The sequence below is a fragment of the Aythya fuligula genome, chromosome 8, assembly GCF_009819795.1.
Source record: "Aythya fuligula isolate bAytFul2 chromosome 8, bAytFul2.pri, whole genome shotgun sequence".
NCBI lineage: Eukaryota > Metazoa > Chordata > Aves > Anseriformes > Anatidae > Aythya > Aythya fuligula.
In genome coordinates this window covers 6,213,317-6,232,335 of record NC_045566.1, presented here as the reverse complement: position 1 = coordinate 6,232,335, position 19,019 = coordinate 6,213,317, and the positions used below count along the sequence as shown (strand labels likewise).

Here is a 19,019-nt window from a genome sequence, read left to right as displayed (position 1 = left end):
CTTTAATGTTAATGCTTAAATATTTAATTTAAATATTTAAAATAAACTGAGTCCCGTTCAGTCACATTTCCTTTAACTACAAGTAGAAATTTTATTTTCAGACTCCTACAACCAATGAGATCTATGTATCTTGTCTAGTCCAGGCACATGAACATAGCTAAGCTTCCTTTCTAGATTTTATTTTTGTTATCAGCAATTCCCTTTTGATGTGAAAGTCAGCTAACACTTATCGTCACAAGTGCACACAAGCAGCCGATATGAACAAGCATAGCAGAAAGCGGAATCTCATTAAAATCCTTTCCAATGACACATACCTTTTAATATCTTTGCAAAAGACAACAGGAACTTTGGCATGAAAATCTGACTCCACATCTGAGTAGACAGCTAAGCAAGGAGAAAAAAACATTAGACATCGAAGTTGTCCATAGTTTTCCCAGTTGTGTCTTCAAAATTTAACATTACATTTATACCAAACATTTACAAAGAAATTCAAATTAAGTGCTGCATTTCTAACCACTAAGCATTATTTTCTGGTTACTTTCACTCCTTTCAAGTGGAGCTGATCTATTATACGTTGTCTAAAAGATCAAAAATGCAATGTTACTTGTGTCACCTGGCTCAAGATAAGCAGCTAGATAACTTCCCGACAGGACAAAATTTCAGAAGTCTTGTAATAGTTCCCACTAATGTTTGTATATAAGTGGAAAGTGGCTGCCAAGTTTACTGCTTGGAATTTCTCCTATAAAGTGAAAATGTTTGAGATACCAGGTCAAAAAGTATTGCTGCTAATTCTGACAGTCCAAAATGGCTGGACTACCTGGGTGGCCATCCTCCTGCTGCACTTAGACAAGCACTGATGGTCATAAAAATCACACTCAAAAACAATTCAGATAATGTGGTTGAAAATATTTTTTAATAAAGTTTAATAAAAAGTTAAGCATAAAAACAAGTGAATAGTAATTGGAATTTTAATTAAATAGGAATAAGATGCATCTAAGACTCACCGCTGTTCTTCAAGATTTCAAGCACCTGTATCAGAACATCTGGTTGACTCATCTAAAATGACAAAATTAGAATAGTTTACATTATTCAGACTAACCTATTTTACACTTAATTTCAAACTATTTAAGTTGCACGGTGATGATGTTTTATATGCCATATAGTAACAAGGTGAAAATATGCCACTAGAAATGCACAATTACAAAGTATTTGATGTCAGAACTTTCTTTCCCAATGGTTTTTAAAGGTTAACATTTTCAATGAGTTTGCTTTTCTTCCCAGAAATCAACTATAACTTTTGAAGTAGTGTTTCAAGGATACACTGTAAATTGTTCAAAGAAAACTACAAATTAGCACCATTTCTAAGCTTCTGTGAAGTGACACAACATGCTCCACAAACACTTTTTTGAAAAAGGCTTCATTTCATTTCCTAACTGCCGTATCATTGCAAAATTTTATGTGTAAATATGTATCCAGATCCAGAACACATACTGGCCAAGAGCAAGTTCATCATCTGTGTCTCTAACAAATATCTTGCTCATATCACATACTAAACATGAACTAACAATTCCAACATTTAAAGGGAAGTTATATTGCTCTGCAGGATTTCTGCACCACAGCGAACCGTAACCTGGGATTTGGCATCTATTTGTAATTGTCTAAAACATCAAAGGAAAGTTGTCACTGTTAGATGAACCTCTGAAAAAAAAAAAAAAAAAAAAAAAAAAAAAAGAAAGGGACAGGAGATTAAGACTTCGGAGATTCTGCTGTCTGAATCCTGAGTGCATAATAGCACTCTTAGCTGGAGCCAACTATTTTCATACTGCCTCAATGCTTCTTCGACAAATTTTAAGAAAGGCTAGCAGAAGAATGTGCAAAACATGGAATTCAAGTTGTCTAGTAAATAATGGAACACTTTAGCACTTGATTCATAGCACACCTGACACCAAATCAAAGATTATACACTTCATGCTGTTCTAAAAAGAGTAGGTCCCAACAGAAGATTAAGGCAATGCAGAAGAAACAAATGGACTCGATTAAAAAAATGTTTAAGTTAAAACAAGATAATATCTGCTCACCTTAGGGGGGAACTTTATATCAATGTTAACATCGCTGGTTTTAAAAGCGAACCGAGTTAAACAGGAGCCATACATCCTCAGTGAACAGTCTGGAAGACAGAGAAACAATTATTTATAATTATTAGCTAGAAAAAAAAAAAAATTAGTTAATGGTGATACTCTAACTCCCAAGTAGTACTCCCAGATTAATAAATACTGAACCACTTTCTCATTCCTGTGAAGTCTAGTTATTTGTATAGCACAGCATCACAGGAAAACTAGTAATTCAAATAGTAAAATTGCCAAATGTCTAAAATTTTTCAAGCTATTTTGAAATAATTTTGCAATGCAGCCTGTAGATTTAGTTTTTAATGAAACTAACTATGGACTTACAGTAAGTGTCATCATCTCAGTGCAAGATTTTAATTACTTTTTTTGTTAATAATGTGATTTTACAGGAGCAGTTAGCCAGTTACAAAGTTCTTTGTTGCCTCATACACTTTTGTCAAATATTTTTATATAAACTACAAACTCCACCAATGACATTAGCAAGTTCCTACGCACAATTCACTATGAAACATGCATATAAAACAAAACTTCAACATAATTCAAGCCAGAGTACTCATTTAACAGTATTTTTGTAGTTAATACAGTTCCTTACCTGCAATGATATACAACAGACCTAGTCTAAACTAATTAGAAAGTAACCATTCAGTAATGATATGATGAAAAATGTCATTCCAGTCCATAAACAGTAATTCATCCCATTTCATTAATCAGTTTCCATAGACTAAAACTTTCCTTTAATGTATACATATTAAGGCTCTGACATATTTATGCCATCTGAAAATTAAGACTATTCTCAACCCCTTCCAAATCACTTATCATTCGGGGCAGTGAGGAGGGATCACAGAACCCCTCACAAGGATTCTCACCACAGAATGGCTGAGGTCAAAAGGGACCTCTGAAGGCCCTCTAGTTCAGCCTCCTGCTCACACACAGTCACCCTGAGGTGAGGATGCTCAGGACTGTGTCTAGGTGGGTTTTAAATATCTCCAAAAAAGGAGACTTTATAACTTCTCTAAGCAACTTGTTCCAGTGTTCAAACAGGCTTTTTCTTGCATTTTTTCATATTGCCTTTATTTGTGTTCTGACCAAATACTTTCCAGCAGAACCACCATAAAATAACTCATAAGAGAAAATAAACCTTACACATACACACCTTCAAAAAATCCTTTGTCTATTTCTCACTGTGTGGAAACTAGTTCTCTCAAAATGAATTTGCGTATACTAAATATATGAATAAACAATCCCCTGTAACTGCTTCCTGTAGATTTTCATAGTAGCAGTAATTTTTGCATAGTTCTATCACGACTTCAAGCATTAGAAAACCATGTCAGAACATCCCGTGTTTGCTACACCATATGTGAGTTGATTTTTTTTCCTAATTTACAACTTTTGAAAACACATTCACTAAAACACTATAGGCTTTGAAATGGGAAGTAAGTTGCCACTCACTGCTACAGACACACCGCTCCACATCAGCTCATCACCCCAAACAATTCAAGCAGCTGAATGACACCAGTAATCTTCACAATTATTTACAAAAATAGTTATTTCTTTTGTCTTCTCTTATATTAAAATACTATCAGAGGAAAACTCAATAGTGTGTCAGAACAGAAGTCTGTAATAGGAGCCACATGTGGCAATACCACAAAGCAAACACATTTATCCAAGTTCTACCCTACAAACCCTACCTCTACTTAGCATTCTTATGTTTAAAAAAAATACAGCTCCTAAAACTAAGGCTGATAATCCTACAGCAAAGAAAGTAAAAAATATCCTTCTTACTACAATATTTTTACAAAGCAAAGTGGAAGAAGTAAGGTATTTCTAAAATAAATAGAAAGTCAGAAAATCAACCCAGTTTTAATACAGATTAAATAAAAAGTTTTTGTCAATGCCGTTATTACTTTGTTCCATTCAGATTCACTGAAAAGCAAACCATTGATCACATAATGTCAACATTATGGCAGCTCCAAAAATTAGCTCTCAAATTTCCAGTATCAATTGCACCACAGAAGATAATGGGAAATCAATGCAAAGAGACAAGTCCCAGAGTTTATTTTGTCTATATGTTTGTCTATTTGTACATTTAGGTTACTTTATTTTCCAACAGTACTATTAATTAGATTTGAATTAACATGTTCTACTACAGTACCACACTGCATATATGAAAGGGGAAAAAATTAACTTATCCAGACAATTTTTAGGAACTTTATTGAGCCACTGAAGACATAAATGTGACTAAACATTATACTTACTCAGACTGTTTTTTTGTTTTGTTTTGTTTTTTTGTTTTGTTTTTTTTTAATCAACGTAACGCATTTTGATCAAGGAGAGGGCAGATGAGGTATGATATTTATATATAGCTAAGTAAATGTAGTATTTTGACCTTTTTAAGAGACCTCTAGAATTCAAGGGACTTTTGGAAGCACCAGTTGACCTCTCAGTACACCTCCTTCCATTTACTGCTCACTAGTTATAAATATACAGAAGAAGAAATACTTGTTAAACAATAACCTTTGCTGACCTGAATGACTTGTTTTAATGAACAGTTACGGATTAGTACCTGTAGATATTTCAGATCACAATTAAATACTGAAAATGTCCTGTATGCTCACCAAAACCACTGAGGTCTATTTTTTATTTTTTTAAAGCATAGATTTGGGCTGGGGGGAGGGGGGCGGGGAGGAGGAAAGAGTCTGAAAGATACCACAAATAACTTAAGGACTGGTAGGAAAAAAAGATACATATTCTTTTCATTTGATTTCAAGCATCTTCTCATTTTTTCCCTCCTAACCCCTTCCATCATTCATGCTAGCATAATTAAGTGCACTTGAAAAACAAGTCACATTATAAAAGCCACAGACAATTATACCTAACTGCTAAGTTAGATACAGGTGGAAAGATTTGTAGCACTAGAGCCTGAGGGAGATCCTCAGTGGCTGAGGCTTTAAACATAACCTGGAAGGAAATATTTGGTGGAAATTTCCAGCCTTCATCAAAAATCATGATGTTAAAAGAGGGTCAATAGCTTCAATAAACACATACCAGAAAGAAGCAAAGGTAAGGACAATCATATTTTCCTCCTTTTGTAGATTTGTTAGCTTTTTTTAAAAAAAAATCAACTGCCAGTCAGTATTAAAATGCCTATATATATTAATACCATATGATATAAAGATACTTTAACCTCAAATGTATTAATTCACCATTAATAAAAAGAACAATTTTCACCTAGAGAAAATGGAGGATACTATGGATACCTGGTAAGGGCTGTTGAATAATTTTCTCCATCTCGTTTACAATTTCTTGACGAATTCTGAAGTCATCATCTGATATGCCTTGTTCATTTGCTGCCTCAATGAGTGTAAAACTCAGAGCAGCCAACTGTGCAGAAGAAGGGGGTGGGAGGGCACGCAGCTCATTTTCTTCTTGTTTTTCCTGAATAATTGTTGGATGATAAAAGTAAAAACTGATATTTTAAGAGAAAAGGTTATGTCGTAGTATATATGTATCAATGTATGTATCTCATAGTACTGCATGGTATGTAAGCAATGCATCGTTTGCTGTTTGTGTTCTTATTTACATGGGGTCCTGACCAAACATTTTCAAAGGTAGGAACTCTGCCCAGCCTAACTGGCACATGCAGTAGTGCGGCTCACAAATGACAGTAGATGCTCAGTGTTTAAAAGAGAACATGTCTCACAGCTGGCAACTGGGGAAGAAATCTGGTGTGCTACATTCCTGAACCACATTTTCTGACAGTTCTGAAACAGAAATCATCCAAGGAAATAAAAAGCTCTAACTGTTCCTACATAATAAAAGTAACTGAGTTGAAAATGAGTTGAAAAAGATTTTCTAGAATTACACAGATTTTACGAGTGGATTGTATCTGAAGGAAAGGTATCAGTGGCAGAAAAGATATTCTTAGCTCCAAGAAGCTTTTAAGAAGTTGAATCTCCTCCCACTGATGCCTAAACAGCCAGTGCTAGAAAGTGCTGGGTTTAGTGCATCAGATTAAAATGAATTTTAATCCAACAGCAATTAATATGTCAGATGCATCAAGTCATTTAGGGACAAGTGAAACAACTTTTTTCCACAAATTCATCAACTAAACAAAATCTGACTGACACCAGAAATAAATAATAACCAGAAAATATTTATGCACTAAGACAACACATCAGTCCGGTATGAAAATAATGTTTGATTAGTACTAGGTTTCATCTATCACCTCTTCTTCTTTTCTCACTTGAAAAGATAAGACAGAATATGCACATTTTTAAAAGTGAGTGGTTGAGTTTTTTGTTTTTATGTTTTGTTTTTAATGTCACTGCTTTATGTATTTTCTTGATCAAGGAACGAGAGCTGCTACAAAGCTTATCTGACAGTCCTACATCTAATAATTTGAGCTGTAATTAGGTATATTTTATGTTGTTACATTTAGACAGTTACACACCACTTACCACTGCAATGTGGTGTACAACATAAAACTATTTGAAGGCAAGTGTTAAGAACTGAAACCACTCCCTGTTCTCTAGCATTTCCATTCAGTGGTAAAGAAACCTCTCAATTTTTGTTTCCATGCCCAGATGCAAAGCATGGTACAGAAGTGTTTCCATATCAAATGTGGGGATGGTCTGTTGCCATTATTGTTCAGTTGTTGGTCATTTATTTTTTCCTTGGTGCAAGTTAACAGCCAGAAAAAAAAAGAAAAAAAAAAAAGAAAGAAAAAAAAAACAGAATCCTTTTCAACTAGTAACTGAACATAAAAACAAAAGTGTTCCTTTACAACATTCTTAGGATCTACAGCATTCACTTTTCTAGGTGATGACTTGCAAATTTAAGAGAAATAGATCATTAATTACAAACCAGTTTGGTAAGAAATGCATGGAAACAAGAATAATAGACTGAACTTTGGGAAACAGGTGTAGGAAGATTATTCAAGCCATCTGAAACACAAAACTATGTATTTGTGATTTTGTAGTTCTATCAACATTTACAAAAATGGGTTGGCATGAAAATCTGTGCATGTAACATTTCTTAAAACAACACGAACAGTAACAAGAGTATCTAATAAGGAAACCACTTTTTTTTTTTTTTTTTTTTTTTTTTTACTGAAAACCTTAGAACTGTACAGATATTTTTCATATCAAACCCCTATGTAACCCCAGAGAGATGATGAGTGACATCTCAGGAAATGAATCCCTCTCTGCTTTAGCTCTTTCTTTCATCTAGACATACTATCCCCTCTGCTTTCCCATCCTAGAAAGGATATAGATAAAACCTAACAAGTCAGACAAAAGAGAAAAAAATAGAAAAACACACACACATGAAAACACACAAAAAAAATCCCAACCCCAACTCCAGCCCCTGGAGGTCTTGCTACCAGTGGTATTACTTTTGAAAGAAACTGAAGAACTAAATACATTTCTCACCTAAGTTACCTTGCCTTCTCTTACTAAGTGCGATGAACTGCCCACTACTCAGAGACACTAATTCAGAAGTAATGGCCAAAAATGTTCTTTCCTCTCTGTCTGGACAGATATCAAGCCCTTCCTCTCAAACAGAAAAGGAGCAACAGAAATTTGTGGATCTCTGCTCAGCGCACACAAACTTTCACCTAAATGAAGATGACCAAAGAGAATATACCACATAACAAAAAAAAAAAAAATCTTTAAGAAAAACAGGAAAAATCATTCATAATTTTTATTTGTTAACTTACCATTATATTTTTCTTATGACGCTTTTCTTTAATATGCTTGTGAGCTCCCTGGATATTTTCAATGTGAACTAAGCAGAGCTTGCATAGATACTGACAGTTGGTGTATTCTGGGGAGCGCTGGGGAAAAATGGCCATAGATTAAAAGAAAATGTTTCTGCCAATCGTGTCTGAAAAACTCAACTGTTTGAATAACAAATTCTATTTAACAATTATGTAACATTTGTAATGTCAAGGTGCTTTGCAAACATTAACTAATCTTCAGAAAACACGGTGGAAATGGATTTTTACCCATATGACACGTGGGGAGCGTGAAGAAAGGAAATGAGATGAGTTGGACATTACACTTCCCAGTAGATTTTAGTGATGCAAGATTAAGACTGAAGAGTTTATGCCTCTTAAGGCTGAACTAGAGGCCAGTAAGCCATTCCCTCGTCAGCTCAAGCTTTTAATAACTATGGATTTATTAAATCTCAGCATCTATCCGCCTTTCTCTGATGAGAAAATAGGAAGTATTCATCACATTATCTACTATACATGTTATGACAGATGGTGTTGTTGTTTGGCTAGCATATTCAGAGTGCGCTGTGCAAGTACTGCATTTTTTTTCTATTTAAAAGGGTTCAGCTGGCCAACAAGGAGAAAGATAGCCAGTTTCTGACTTACTGATGACTATACCCTGGGTAAGGTGGGATCCTCTGACAAGGGATAAAATTATTCCATTTTGAGTAACAATTTGTTATGCTCAGCATTTTGGATGGACAGGCTGGGAGAGACAGAGTACCCAAATGGGGAGCTGCAGCCTGACGGACTCAAGAGTCTGCAAGAAGCAGCTGAGCAGACAAGCCTTAAGAAACAATGGAAAAAAAAAAATCTTCATATTCTTAGGGTTCAGGAGGGCACAATGTGGAGTTTTTCAACAAGGAAAACACAGAGAACTACAAGATCAAAAGGCAGAAAGGACAGTCTCTGCGAAGATGTGGTGTTGTTCTTGAAATTCTACTTTAATCTCTCTCATCCTGCAGTTATGGTTTCTTACTCTAATAAAGCACAGCTATAGGAAACCTTTTTATATGTTCACGTCAAAGACCAAGAGGGACAGTTCTTCCTCATGTTGCTCTTGAACAGGTCCCAAAGAAAAGCCTTCGTTTTCCTGCAGACTTGTTAGGGCTTTTCTAATAATTGCTATCAGCTATAATAGGAAGAGAGCAAAACACACCTACTTAGAATTTTCATCCTAATTCTAATATATCCATATTTACTAATTCTGAAAAGTATACCAAAAACACCAGCTGTTTAAACAGTGACATAACAATGAATGAACAGAGAACACTTATTTCTTATACTGAAGATCTAAACCACTGCTGAATTTGGGCAGGTTTTTCCATATAATGAATCTATCTTTCGCTTTTGGAAAAAAAAAAAAAAAAAAAAAAAAAGGAAAATGAAGCCCTGAGTCTCCAACTACAGATCAATTTACAGTAACACTGTCATGACACTCATCGCTAAGTCTCTTCATCCTTATTTTAATGAGATTGTTACCTAATAAAATGAAATTAAATACCTATTTGGAACACAATCTACAGTTACATTTGGCTAGCTCAAGTATTCAATAGCCGATGACTGAAGCAGATCAAAAATAATACTTTAACACTCTTCTGAAACTATCAGCAAAAACAGTATTAAAAATGATTGGATATTTCTTTCCTACACTGATCTGTAGTATTATGCCAACAGATATTATTGCCAGAAAGGTTGAATCACGTAATGCTTTTTTATTTTGCCTCTGTCATAAAGCCTATTTTCACCATCTAGTTATGCATAAGACCAATGAAAGAATGAGAAACAAACAAAAAAAAAAACAAAAACAAATATTTCAGTAAATCAGATGCCTTAGAAGAAGCCAGGTCTGGTGAAGTTTGTGCTTTGCTCTTCACAGTGCTAATCCACCTCAGAGCCAGATAGATTTTAATGGGAAGGTTCCAGATCACTAGAAAAGCAAAACTCGAGACTATCTTTAAAATGCTAGAAAGGATGAACCAATGAATTAGAGGCCAGTCAGTATTAGTGTCCGGAAAAATACTGTAACAAATAAGTTATTAATAAGCATATAGGAAAAAAGTGGGTCATAGGTGCTATAAACAAACTGTACTAAACCTATTTCAGGGTTGCCTTTCTAAAAGAAAATCATAGAGCTTGAAGAAACAGCAGATGTTGCCTCTTGAATTTTACAACGTTTTTGTCACTTGACAGTATCACTCTAAAAGGAGACCATAAATACTATCTAAATAAAGAATAAGGTGAGAATGAAGCTGCTCAGAAAACTGTCCTCATAGCACGCATCCTTAGACTGGTTCACCACCAGTCTAAAAGCATGTGCCAAATAGTTTTCAACAGAGGTCCTTCTGGGGTGAGAATCTTTCACATTTTTGTTAAAGACTTACGAAATGCAATACAGCGTATGTTGACTACACATGAGAAAAACACCATTGTGAGACTACAGACTTTGTAAGACAATAATTCAGTGATCACAGCAAATGAGAGAAATGGAGTAATTAACTTGCAATTAAATAGTATCAAAGTATTGTTCTTCCTTAGAAATGGTGAACTGCAAGAAATACAGTGCAGGGAACACCTGGTTGGACATTTCTTAAGAAAAGGATGTGGGGAGCTGGTCAATCTACAAGCCAGACCAGATGATCTTGGAGGTCTTTTCCAAGCTTAATGATTCTAAGTCAAAATCCTATTGGAAGACATGCCTGCAAGGAGATATAATGTAATGATCTTCAAAAAGAAGATGTAAAGTAATGATCTTCAAATGTGTAGAAAATTGCTGAAGAAAGTTAGATCTTAGGACAGCATCCAAGGGATTAAAATACTCCAAGAGACACTTAAGTTAGACATCAAGAAAAAACTTCTGAGTTACACCTATAATGACATCAAAATTTGTTTCCCTTGAGATTACTAAAACAACTTAGAAAAAACATTTTTAAGGTTTTGTCTTAAATAGAGGTGATTTGTACTTGTAAAAGGCTAACATACTGAAGATAAAATGAAGTTCCTCTCAATCCTATAACCCAAGTTTCCAGGTAAATGGACTTCCTAGAAAATCTTCCAAAAGTATAAAACTGAAAACCTTCAGGTCTGCAAACTTTTAAAAAAATACTGTTCTATAAACACTCCACGTACCAAAAAAGGCACAGTAAATTTTCAGTCTGTATATTTTGTCACAATGAATGACTCAGTCAACTACTACGGTTAGTATCACTTAAGTGATTCACCATAAAGAAGAAAGAAACAGAGGCAACAGGCTACAGTGGAAATACCACCTAACCTGAAATATGGTGATGACAGTGAAAGAAGACATCCATTTTCTTTTTTAACAGATAAATAACTCAACCTACTTTTTCAAGTCGGGAGATATAATCTCTTTCCAGACGTTCTTCAGCTTGTTTCAATCCCAGTTGCTGTTCAGCTGTCAGATTAGATTCATCAATAACAGCAGTGTTTTCTAAATAATCAGCTTCCAAGGTATGTTCTTTAGTTGATTCAGAATTCTTTATTTTACCTAGAGAAAGAAACAGTCATTTTCTTCAGAGGAAAGTAAAGGTTAGAGTACAGAAGCCAAAGCAGCTAAGAGCATCTCATTAAGAAGCCAGACACAAACTGGAGCGATATTCTAGGGTTGTTTTTTTGTCCGAAGTCTGACCATCTGACCACCTTAGACATTAGAATCTTTCCAGTATGTTAACCAGTATTTTGGAGAGACTTCAAAGACTACTGTACTACTAAGCACACTATCAAAAAGAGAAGAAAAAAACAAACAAGGTGGATTTGTTCTGTATTTCAGTCCTAGCTTCATAATCTCTACAAAGTTCTTCAAGGCAAAAAAGTTTTTTTGTTATTCAGAATAGAAAACACGAGATCCTAATGCTATACTTAACAGACATAAAAATACTAGGCTTTTTTTTTTTCCACCCAATACATTTTGCTATAGAAACAGTCATAAAATCGCTTTAAAGACACTCATCCAAATGACCTTACAACGCCAGTTACCAGATATTTCAACCGCTCAGGTCAGAAGGCTGTTGGAGTTGCATCTGAACAGACCGTGACACCTTGCCACCAAGGGCTAGCAACCACGGAGTTCTGGAACGCTGCTACTCACAAACACACACCAGTCAGTTCCAAAAGTCCAGTTCCTCCAGATGCCTATGAGTTGTTCATTGCTCATTAAGCTCTACAAACATCTTCGTCTTAAATTCTTCCAGTAGTTTTTGCATCACCAAAGGTGAGAGGGTTTCCTCCCCACCCTATTTTTTTTTTTTTTTAAATCCAAGATCTTTACACCCTCCACCTCCCTGACTAACTAGGAAAAAAATAGAAAAGTGAGCAAGTTTTCAAGTCCTGGTTTGTCGGTGACAGATGGTCCCTACAGCACATGATGGCAGTCTACAAAGAGCTGGCTGGTCAGAGGACGCTGCCATTTCAACTTGTTTTTCCTGTTAATTTTTTTTTTTTTTTTTTTATAAGCATAGCTAAAAAAAAAAATGCACTTTAATATTTTCCCTTGTATTGCTCCACAAGCCACTGCTGTAGCTGTTGCAGTAGTGGGAAATATTTCAAGTAGAAGCTCTGCACTCTGACATTGCCATTGTAAAGCAGTATTTTATTAGAAAACACTGTGTTCTGAAGAAGCGTGACTAAGTCTGTGATGAGGAGCTAACTTAAAACGAGACAAATCCTGATCCAGATATTTAATTTTGAAATTGAAAAAGACACAAAAATTGAACACTCATAAGGGTAACCACTGATGGACGGAAAGCATTCCACAGCTCCCTAAATTAAACAGCCATCTGTCAAACCATCTTTTAAGCATTTTTAGTAATAAAAAGAATGTAACAACCTCAGAAAAAAGGTAAATATTTTCCTCATACCTATTAAAAAAAAAAAAAAATGACTTATTGCAGATTTTTTCTCCTGCTCTTTCTGAAAAGCAGGAATATCTGGCATTTCCATAAATGGCAGTGATGTTATGAAGGGTTCTCCCCAAGCCCAAGACGTTATATTCCCAAAATTGCCTGAAACCCACGCACTCTAAGTCTCTTGCAAAGACATTTAGGTCTTAGGCAGAAGAAAAAGGGACAGCTATTACCATAATCTCTTATGCTCTATGTAACATGCTTATATTAATATGTTCTCTGTAAATGCAGTCAGCAACTTACTATATGTAAAAAAAAAAAAAAAAAAAAAAAAAAAATTACACCAATATACACATTTCAAAGCCCATTTCAGATTGTTAACCATTTTACCAGAACAAAAACAAGTAAAGCAGTGCTGAATAATACTCACTGAAGTCATCAGGCTTCTGTTCCAGTTTTCTTTGATCTGAAGCAGTCTTACCAGGATCACCAGTTTGATCAACACTAGTCTCCAACGCATGAACTCCCAGTGGATTTTCCAATGCCAGTTTCCCTTTCTGAGCAGCTGTTAAGGTTTCCGCACTGACCCCATTCCCTGAAACATGGGAGCCTGGAAAGTTTTCTCCCACTTGTTGAGCTTTTGTTTGTTTCAGGTTTTCCACTGCTGATGATATATTAGAATTTTTTTTTGCTTTTCCATGACTTCGATCCTGAACGCTTGATACTGTATCTTTAGTTCCAGGATTACAACTATTAACTTTGCATGATTTATTTTCTCCTTGTTTTTCAGGAAAAACATCATTTTGTTTACTTTTTTTGCTGTTGTTCCCGCTTGGAGAACTTCTCCCAATATCCTTCACAGATTTGTCATTTCTATTATGTTTATAATTTTGATTATTTGTAACTTTGACTGCTTTGCCTTCCTCACAGACAAGACGGACAGACTTCCTTGGGTCATGATTTCCATTCTTTGAGCTCTTGGCCTCTTCCATTATAGTGAAGACCTGCTTCTCCAGTCTCTTGAGACCACTTGAAGTGCAATTCTTCAGTAATGTAAAGTTGATTTTAAATCCACTGTGCAGGCAAGGATCGTGGCTGATTGTCTGCTGAAGAAATGATACATGTTTGTAAACTGAAGGGAAAATACCAAAGCTCTACATAGGAAACATTAAAATAAGCCTCTCTAAAGAAAAGTGAAACTCCTAATGGTTATAGAGGCAGCATGTTCCCCCCTACAGGCATAAGTGAATTTTCGTAACACATTCCACATTAAAATAAAACTCATGAAAATTTTATAAACTTTACTTCTGTATAAAAGAAGGGGCAATATGAAGAAACAAAAAAAATGGCAGAATGTGGTATAAAAACACTCTGATTAAACTGCCAACAGCTTGCTTTTTTCTTTCTTTCCTATTTTTGGCTTTAGAAAAAAAAATTAAAAGCAAGATATCTGCAACTACACTGAAAATTTGAAAAGAATATAACACATCTAAAAAAAAATACCACACAACAAAACACACTGCTCAAGAAAGCTAATTCAGTTTCCAGCATACAAGCTCCATTTTCTTAACTGAAAAAATATTTAGTGATATAACTCAAACTATTGGGAATAAATCTGACATCTGACCTGCCACCTACATCCACAGATACTTAAGCACAACATTTAACACATACAATTCTCACATGTTAATTGCCACCAATTAAGTAAGATTTTCATTAGTCAAAAAAAAAAAAAAAAAAAAAAAACAGAAGCAGGAGGTATTTTGTTTAGCTGCAGATTACCTTGACTTATCTAAACCTCTGTCCTTTAAGTGGTATATCATTTGATTTTTATTTTGGAGACAACTCAAAGATTGGTGTTACAACGGGAAGCCGAGCACGAATAATGGAACCTGTTTTTAAGGAATTACACTCACTTATGTAGAAAATGAAGAAAAATAATCTGTAGCAAAAGCCTGGATTCTTTTTAAAAAAAAAAAAAAAAACAAACAACCTTGAGATAGCAATAAAAAAGGAGAATGACGAACTAGACACAAAATAAAATCAATGTTGTAGAGCTATAGCAAGATTTGGAATTCTGGAGCACAGTTTCTCTCTTTCCTGTCCACCTACATACTTAGTAGTTAAAAGCGTGATCCATGGAAATTTCTGGGTTTTAGAGAAACTATCCAAATAAGTAGCTTATCATTTAGTGAAGGAATAACAAAAAAAAATCCATGGATTACAACAATTAGGAATAACACAATGTACTTCTGTACTTAAAAAAGGAAAAAAACAAATGGATCAGATTAAAATGTCTGTTAAAAATCTAATTTTTCTGAATATCATCAATATAAAGGACAGTAATTTATTTATTTTTTCAGGCTATATAATGCAGTTACTCTCTCTCTCACTTTAAAGAGATGCAAGCCAGGAAATACTTCTGGATGCAAACCACATACTAAAAATGGATAACTTAAGCCTCTGTTAATATCACCAAAAATATGCATTATGTTTCAGAAAAATTAAAAACAAAACCAAAAGCAACACCAAGAATTGTTATGCAGTTAATGACAGCATCAGAGTGTTTAATAAGAAATCTTGAAAGAGAACAAAAAACGTATACTAGCACATCCATTCCAGCAGCTAGGCATTTTAGGTCACAAAGTCATGTATTTAATATTACAACTGTTCTCTATCAAACACTGATTACACCCAGCTCACTCTTCCAGACAAAAAATGCAGAATATTAAGCAGTATTTGCCTTTGGATTGCAGCTGGCCTTTCCCATTGCAATTCTTATCAGCCCAGCACCAGAAACGATGGCCCACCCATACCAGAGTCACTCAGGGAGAAGGGCACGGGTGGGCTCAATGTCCTCGTGTGCCTGGCCACCTGTTGGAAGCATTGCTCCATCACCTATAGATGTCACAGCTACATGCAGCACACTGCTACCTGCCAACAATCCGCTGCTCTCCTGCAAAGATTTTTTTTTTAATGGAAACAAAAGAAAATGCAGGCAAAGATTTCAAATTCTGAATTCCTCCTTATGCTTTAGTTGCTCATTTTCGGGGTGGGGAGCATGGGGAAGGAAGGCAGAGAGCAGTTCCACTTTCATTTCTGACACACATGCCACCATTTGACCCTGGACTATAGCACACCCAGGCCACGCTTCTACATTCGCTGTAGGCTGGCACCAGCCCTGATGGGAGCAAGAAGCCTTTTTTTTCCAGCCCCAGCTCCTTACTCCCAATCCTCCGGTGCTCCCTCAAGCGCTTCTGCAGCCCAGTCCAGCTGGACTTCACGCTGGCACCGGGGAGGAGCAGCAGCAGCAGGGGGGGAACAGCAAAGCAGCACAAGTGCCCTGCAACAACAACTCTTGGCAGGAAGGCCAGCTTGAAGTTACCATAAAAACGTGGCATTGGAGCAAAAGGAGAGCTTCATTTAGCTCTGCTTCTTCTATGACAAATTGTTAAGTTCAGATTGTAAAAGAAGGCTTAAAAAAAATGCACAAAAACTACTCTGAACTCAGTTTGATCTCATCCATTCAATACGATATAGTTACACGAAGAATATATAAGCTCTAATCAAATGCACAAACGTGACATACTTTCTATTAGCAGTTTCCTTAGATTTTTCCTGCCACGTTTAAAACTATCTTTATAACTCAGCTAAGAAATTGAATACTATAACGCAGTTACACGTTAAGAGAGTGTGTGTAATCAAATGCAAGTAGTTAAGGTTAAAAAAAACAGAGCTATTCTTTATACCAAAGAAATAAAAATAAAGATCACTTACGCAATTTAGTCAAGATCGTAACAAAAAAATAAGAGTTCCACATAAAATTCGAATCTTAAATGCACGTGCAATAACTTTATTTTTTTATTATTATTATTAATACTGAAGTGATTTAGCAAATTAAAAATAATCTAAACTGCTTTAACACACTCAATATCAACCTCGCTACCCAGCAAACAAAGAACTACAATATGAATCAAATAACAAAACATCAACACTAAAAAGAAAATAGAGATAACTACTAAAAGCAAGACAGCCTAAAAAGGAGGCTTCCTCCTCTGCCAGGTACCTGGCATCCAGGTATCAGAGAGGGAGGAGGAGAGAAAGGAGTGCCTCCAAAAGGAATAACACGGTTGGAAACACAACGCTGGAGCAGAGTGAATCACTGCTGAGGTGGCGTCTTTTTAGAAACCTGGATGGCACGTCTTATTCACAAGCTCAGGCCCATACCAATTGCCAGACCTGGAATGAAAACAGGATTTTCTCCCAGGCAGGTTGGCAACAAAAGCAGAGTTTTTCATCTGCAATGTGGGGAAGGATTCACTTGTTGAAATCATTTCAGCTTATTCCTCAATGTCCTGGTGTTACAGGGGATTTGGTTTCCCTTTTTTTTCTCTGAATGCACAGTGCCAGTTACTCCTCTGAAATCTAGCTCAGTTCTTGGCACTCTGAAGAAAAATCATCTGGCCGGAATACAGCAGCTCGAGGTCAGACAACGCACCATCCGACCTCAAATTCTGGAAAACGATTAAATCTATACACACCTACAACAATCGATTTTTAAAATGTTTGAAATCGGCTTAGGTTTCTCCATCGTAAAATTAATTTCAGGCTCACAAAATGAAGGAGCGAGATTGTTTCACTTTCATTTCTGCCAGATTCTTTTGTTTCCTCGTTCCCTCAGACTACCATTAGAAAATCCTGCATTTGAATTGCAAAAATTCACGGTAACGCTTCCAAAACAAGACAAACAAAAAAACAACACAAAACCCACTTTCAGTAAGATACTTCGACCCATTTGCCCTGTTACTCCTTCATCCCAAATTGTTCAACTGTATTTAATTCCTTTAAAAACCCCACATCTTGGGTCAGATTTTGCCACAGCCTTATCAAAGGTGAAGACCAAGCGAAACTGAGCTCTTGCATGCTGAGCTGTGACAGGAAGCTCTTTCGCAAAGCATTTCTGTTTTAATCATTTCCTTGTTAGATCTTTAAGGTCCCTTCCAACCCAGGCCATTCTTAGAAGCTGAACTAAAGATGCCTGGTTTCCTATCCTCTCATTTTTGTGCTCCCCTGTCACATCACGGTCCTCTGGGCAGGTGGAGATGTGCTGCAGCTCAGGGAACACCCATGCTGCCTGGTCCTTTGCTTCTCCCTAAGAGGAAATGCAAAGATCCCTCCTCTAGTGAGACATCATTTTTCCCAGAAAACATACAGGAACTCAGCAATTTTTTTTTTTTTGACATTATTTTAAGCCTGTTCTAAAATTCGGTCCCAACTGACTAAAACATCCAAAAACATCTCCGAGAGTGCAGAAGAGCAACTAAAGGGAAACTGAGCAGCCTCGTAAGTTTTGATTCCTCGGGAACAACTAGATTAAATATTAAGAGAGAAAGTACTATAAACACAACTGTTATCACCCTCCTTCTGTAAAGTATTCACTCCCTACAGATAGAGGGACCTGTCTTTTTATCTGAGTCCTGCTTTAATCTGTCCCATTAGACCGTCCCTTCAGCTCCAACCTCCCTGCCTCCCAGCAGCAAGGGGGCTGATAAACCTCAGCCTCCCCAGGCAGATTTCCAATACAGCCCAGCTGAACCTCCAAACAAAATAAAATGAAATTCAACAAACAAAGGCCACAGCCAGAAACAAAAGGGAAGGCTTTCTTGTGCGCTCTGCTCATGTTGCAGCCCAGGTAATGTCTCCTTCTCCACACAGCCCTATCTGCTCAGGGGAGAGGGAGAGCCTCTTTTCGGGACTGGTTATAGCCTCAGGCCCCTTTTTGCATCTGAGAACTTACACAAGCTTCAATTCAAGCTTCTCCCTTGTCCTGTGCCAATTGCTTAAAAAAATATGTTTATGTTTGCTTTATGATAAGCTACCCGTAACTTTGCACAAACTGTTATCAGTCCCTGGTGTTTTTCCAAACTACTTAAAACTAAAACTATCAGAGATTACTGGCCACTAAAGCGCCTCAGGCTCCACCAGCAGTAAACCCATAGGTATTCTTAGTAACAAGCATGTAAGTGCTATACCGTGTCTCAGACCTTCCTGTTTCTAGAAGCGACAGGATTTAAGCTAATAAGTATAATACTTTGAAAATCTATCGAGAAGGAAGCCAGTGCCACGCACGTAAAATTAAACACACAAAACAAACAAACAAACAAACAAACAGGGACACAGCAAGCCAGCACTCTGGCCCTAGCAAAGATACATAATCAAGTAGGAAGCTGTGATGTTAAACATGAGTGTGAAGGATTA

The 19,019-nt window shown here is 36.2% G+C and overlaps 1 protein-coding gene across 3 annotated transcripts in view; it reads right to left on the bottom strand.

Moving 5' to 3' along the window:
* TUT4 (terminal uridylyl transferase 4) overlaps positions 1-19,019 on the bottom strand; it is a 43,068-nt gene that overhangs the window by 21,573 nt on the left and 2,476 nt on the right. For 2 of the 3 annotated variants that reach the window (XM_032192090.1, XM_032192089.1), the window contains exons 2-8: positions 13,192-13,864; positions 11,244-11,407; positions 7,843-7,959; positions 5,384-5,561; positions 2,079-2,167; positions 1,005-1,056; positions 315-384 (exon numbers count right to left, since the gene is read on the bottom strand). In XM_032192090.1, coding sequence (XP_032047981.1) covers positions 315-384; positions 1,005-1,056; positions 2,079-2,167; positions 5,384-5,561; positions 7,843-7,959; positions 11,244-11,407; positions 13,192-13,864 — 1,343 coding nt within the window. The remainder of the gene's footprint in view (positions 1-314; positions 385-1,004; positions 1,057-2,078; positions 2,168-5,383; positions 5,562-7,842; positions 7,960-11,243; positions 11,408-13,191; positions 13,865-19,019) is intronic. The other variant, XM_032192091.1, reaches the window with a different exon arrangement.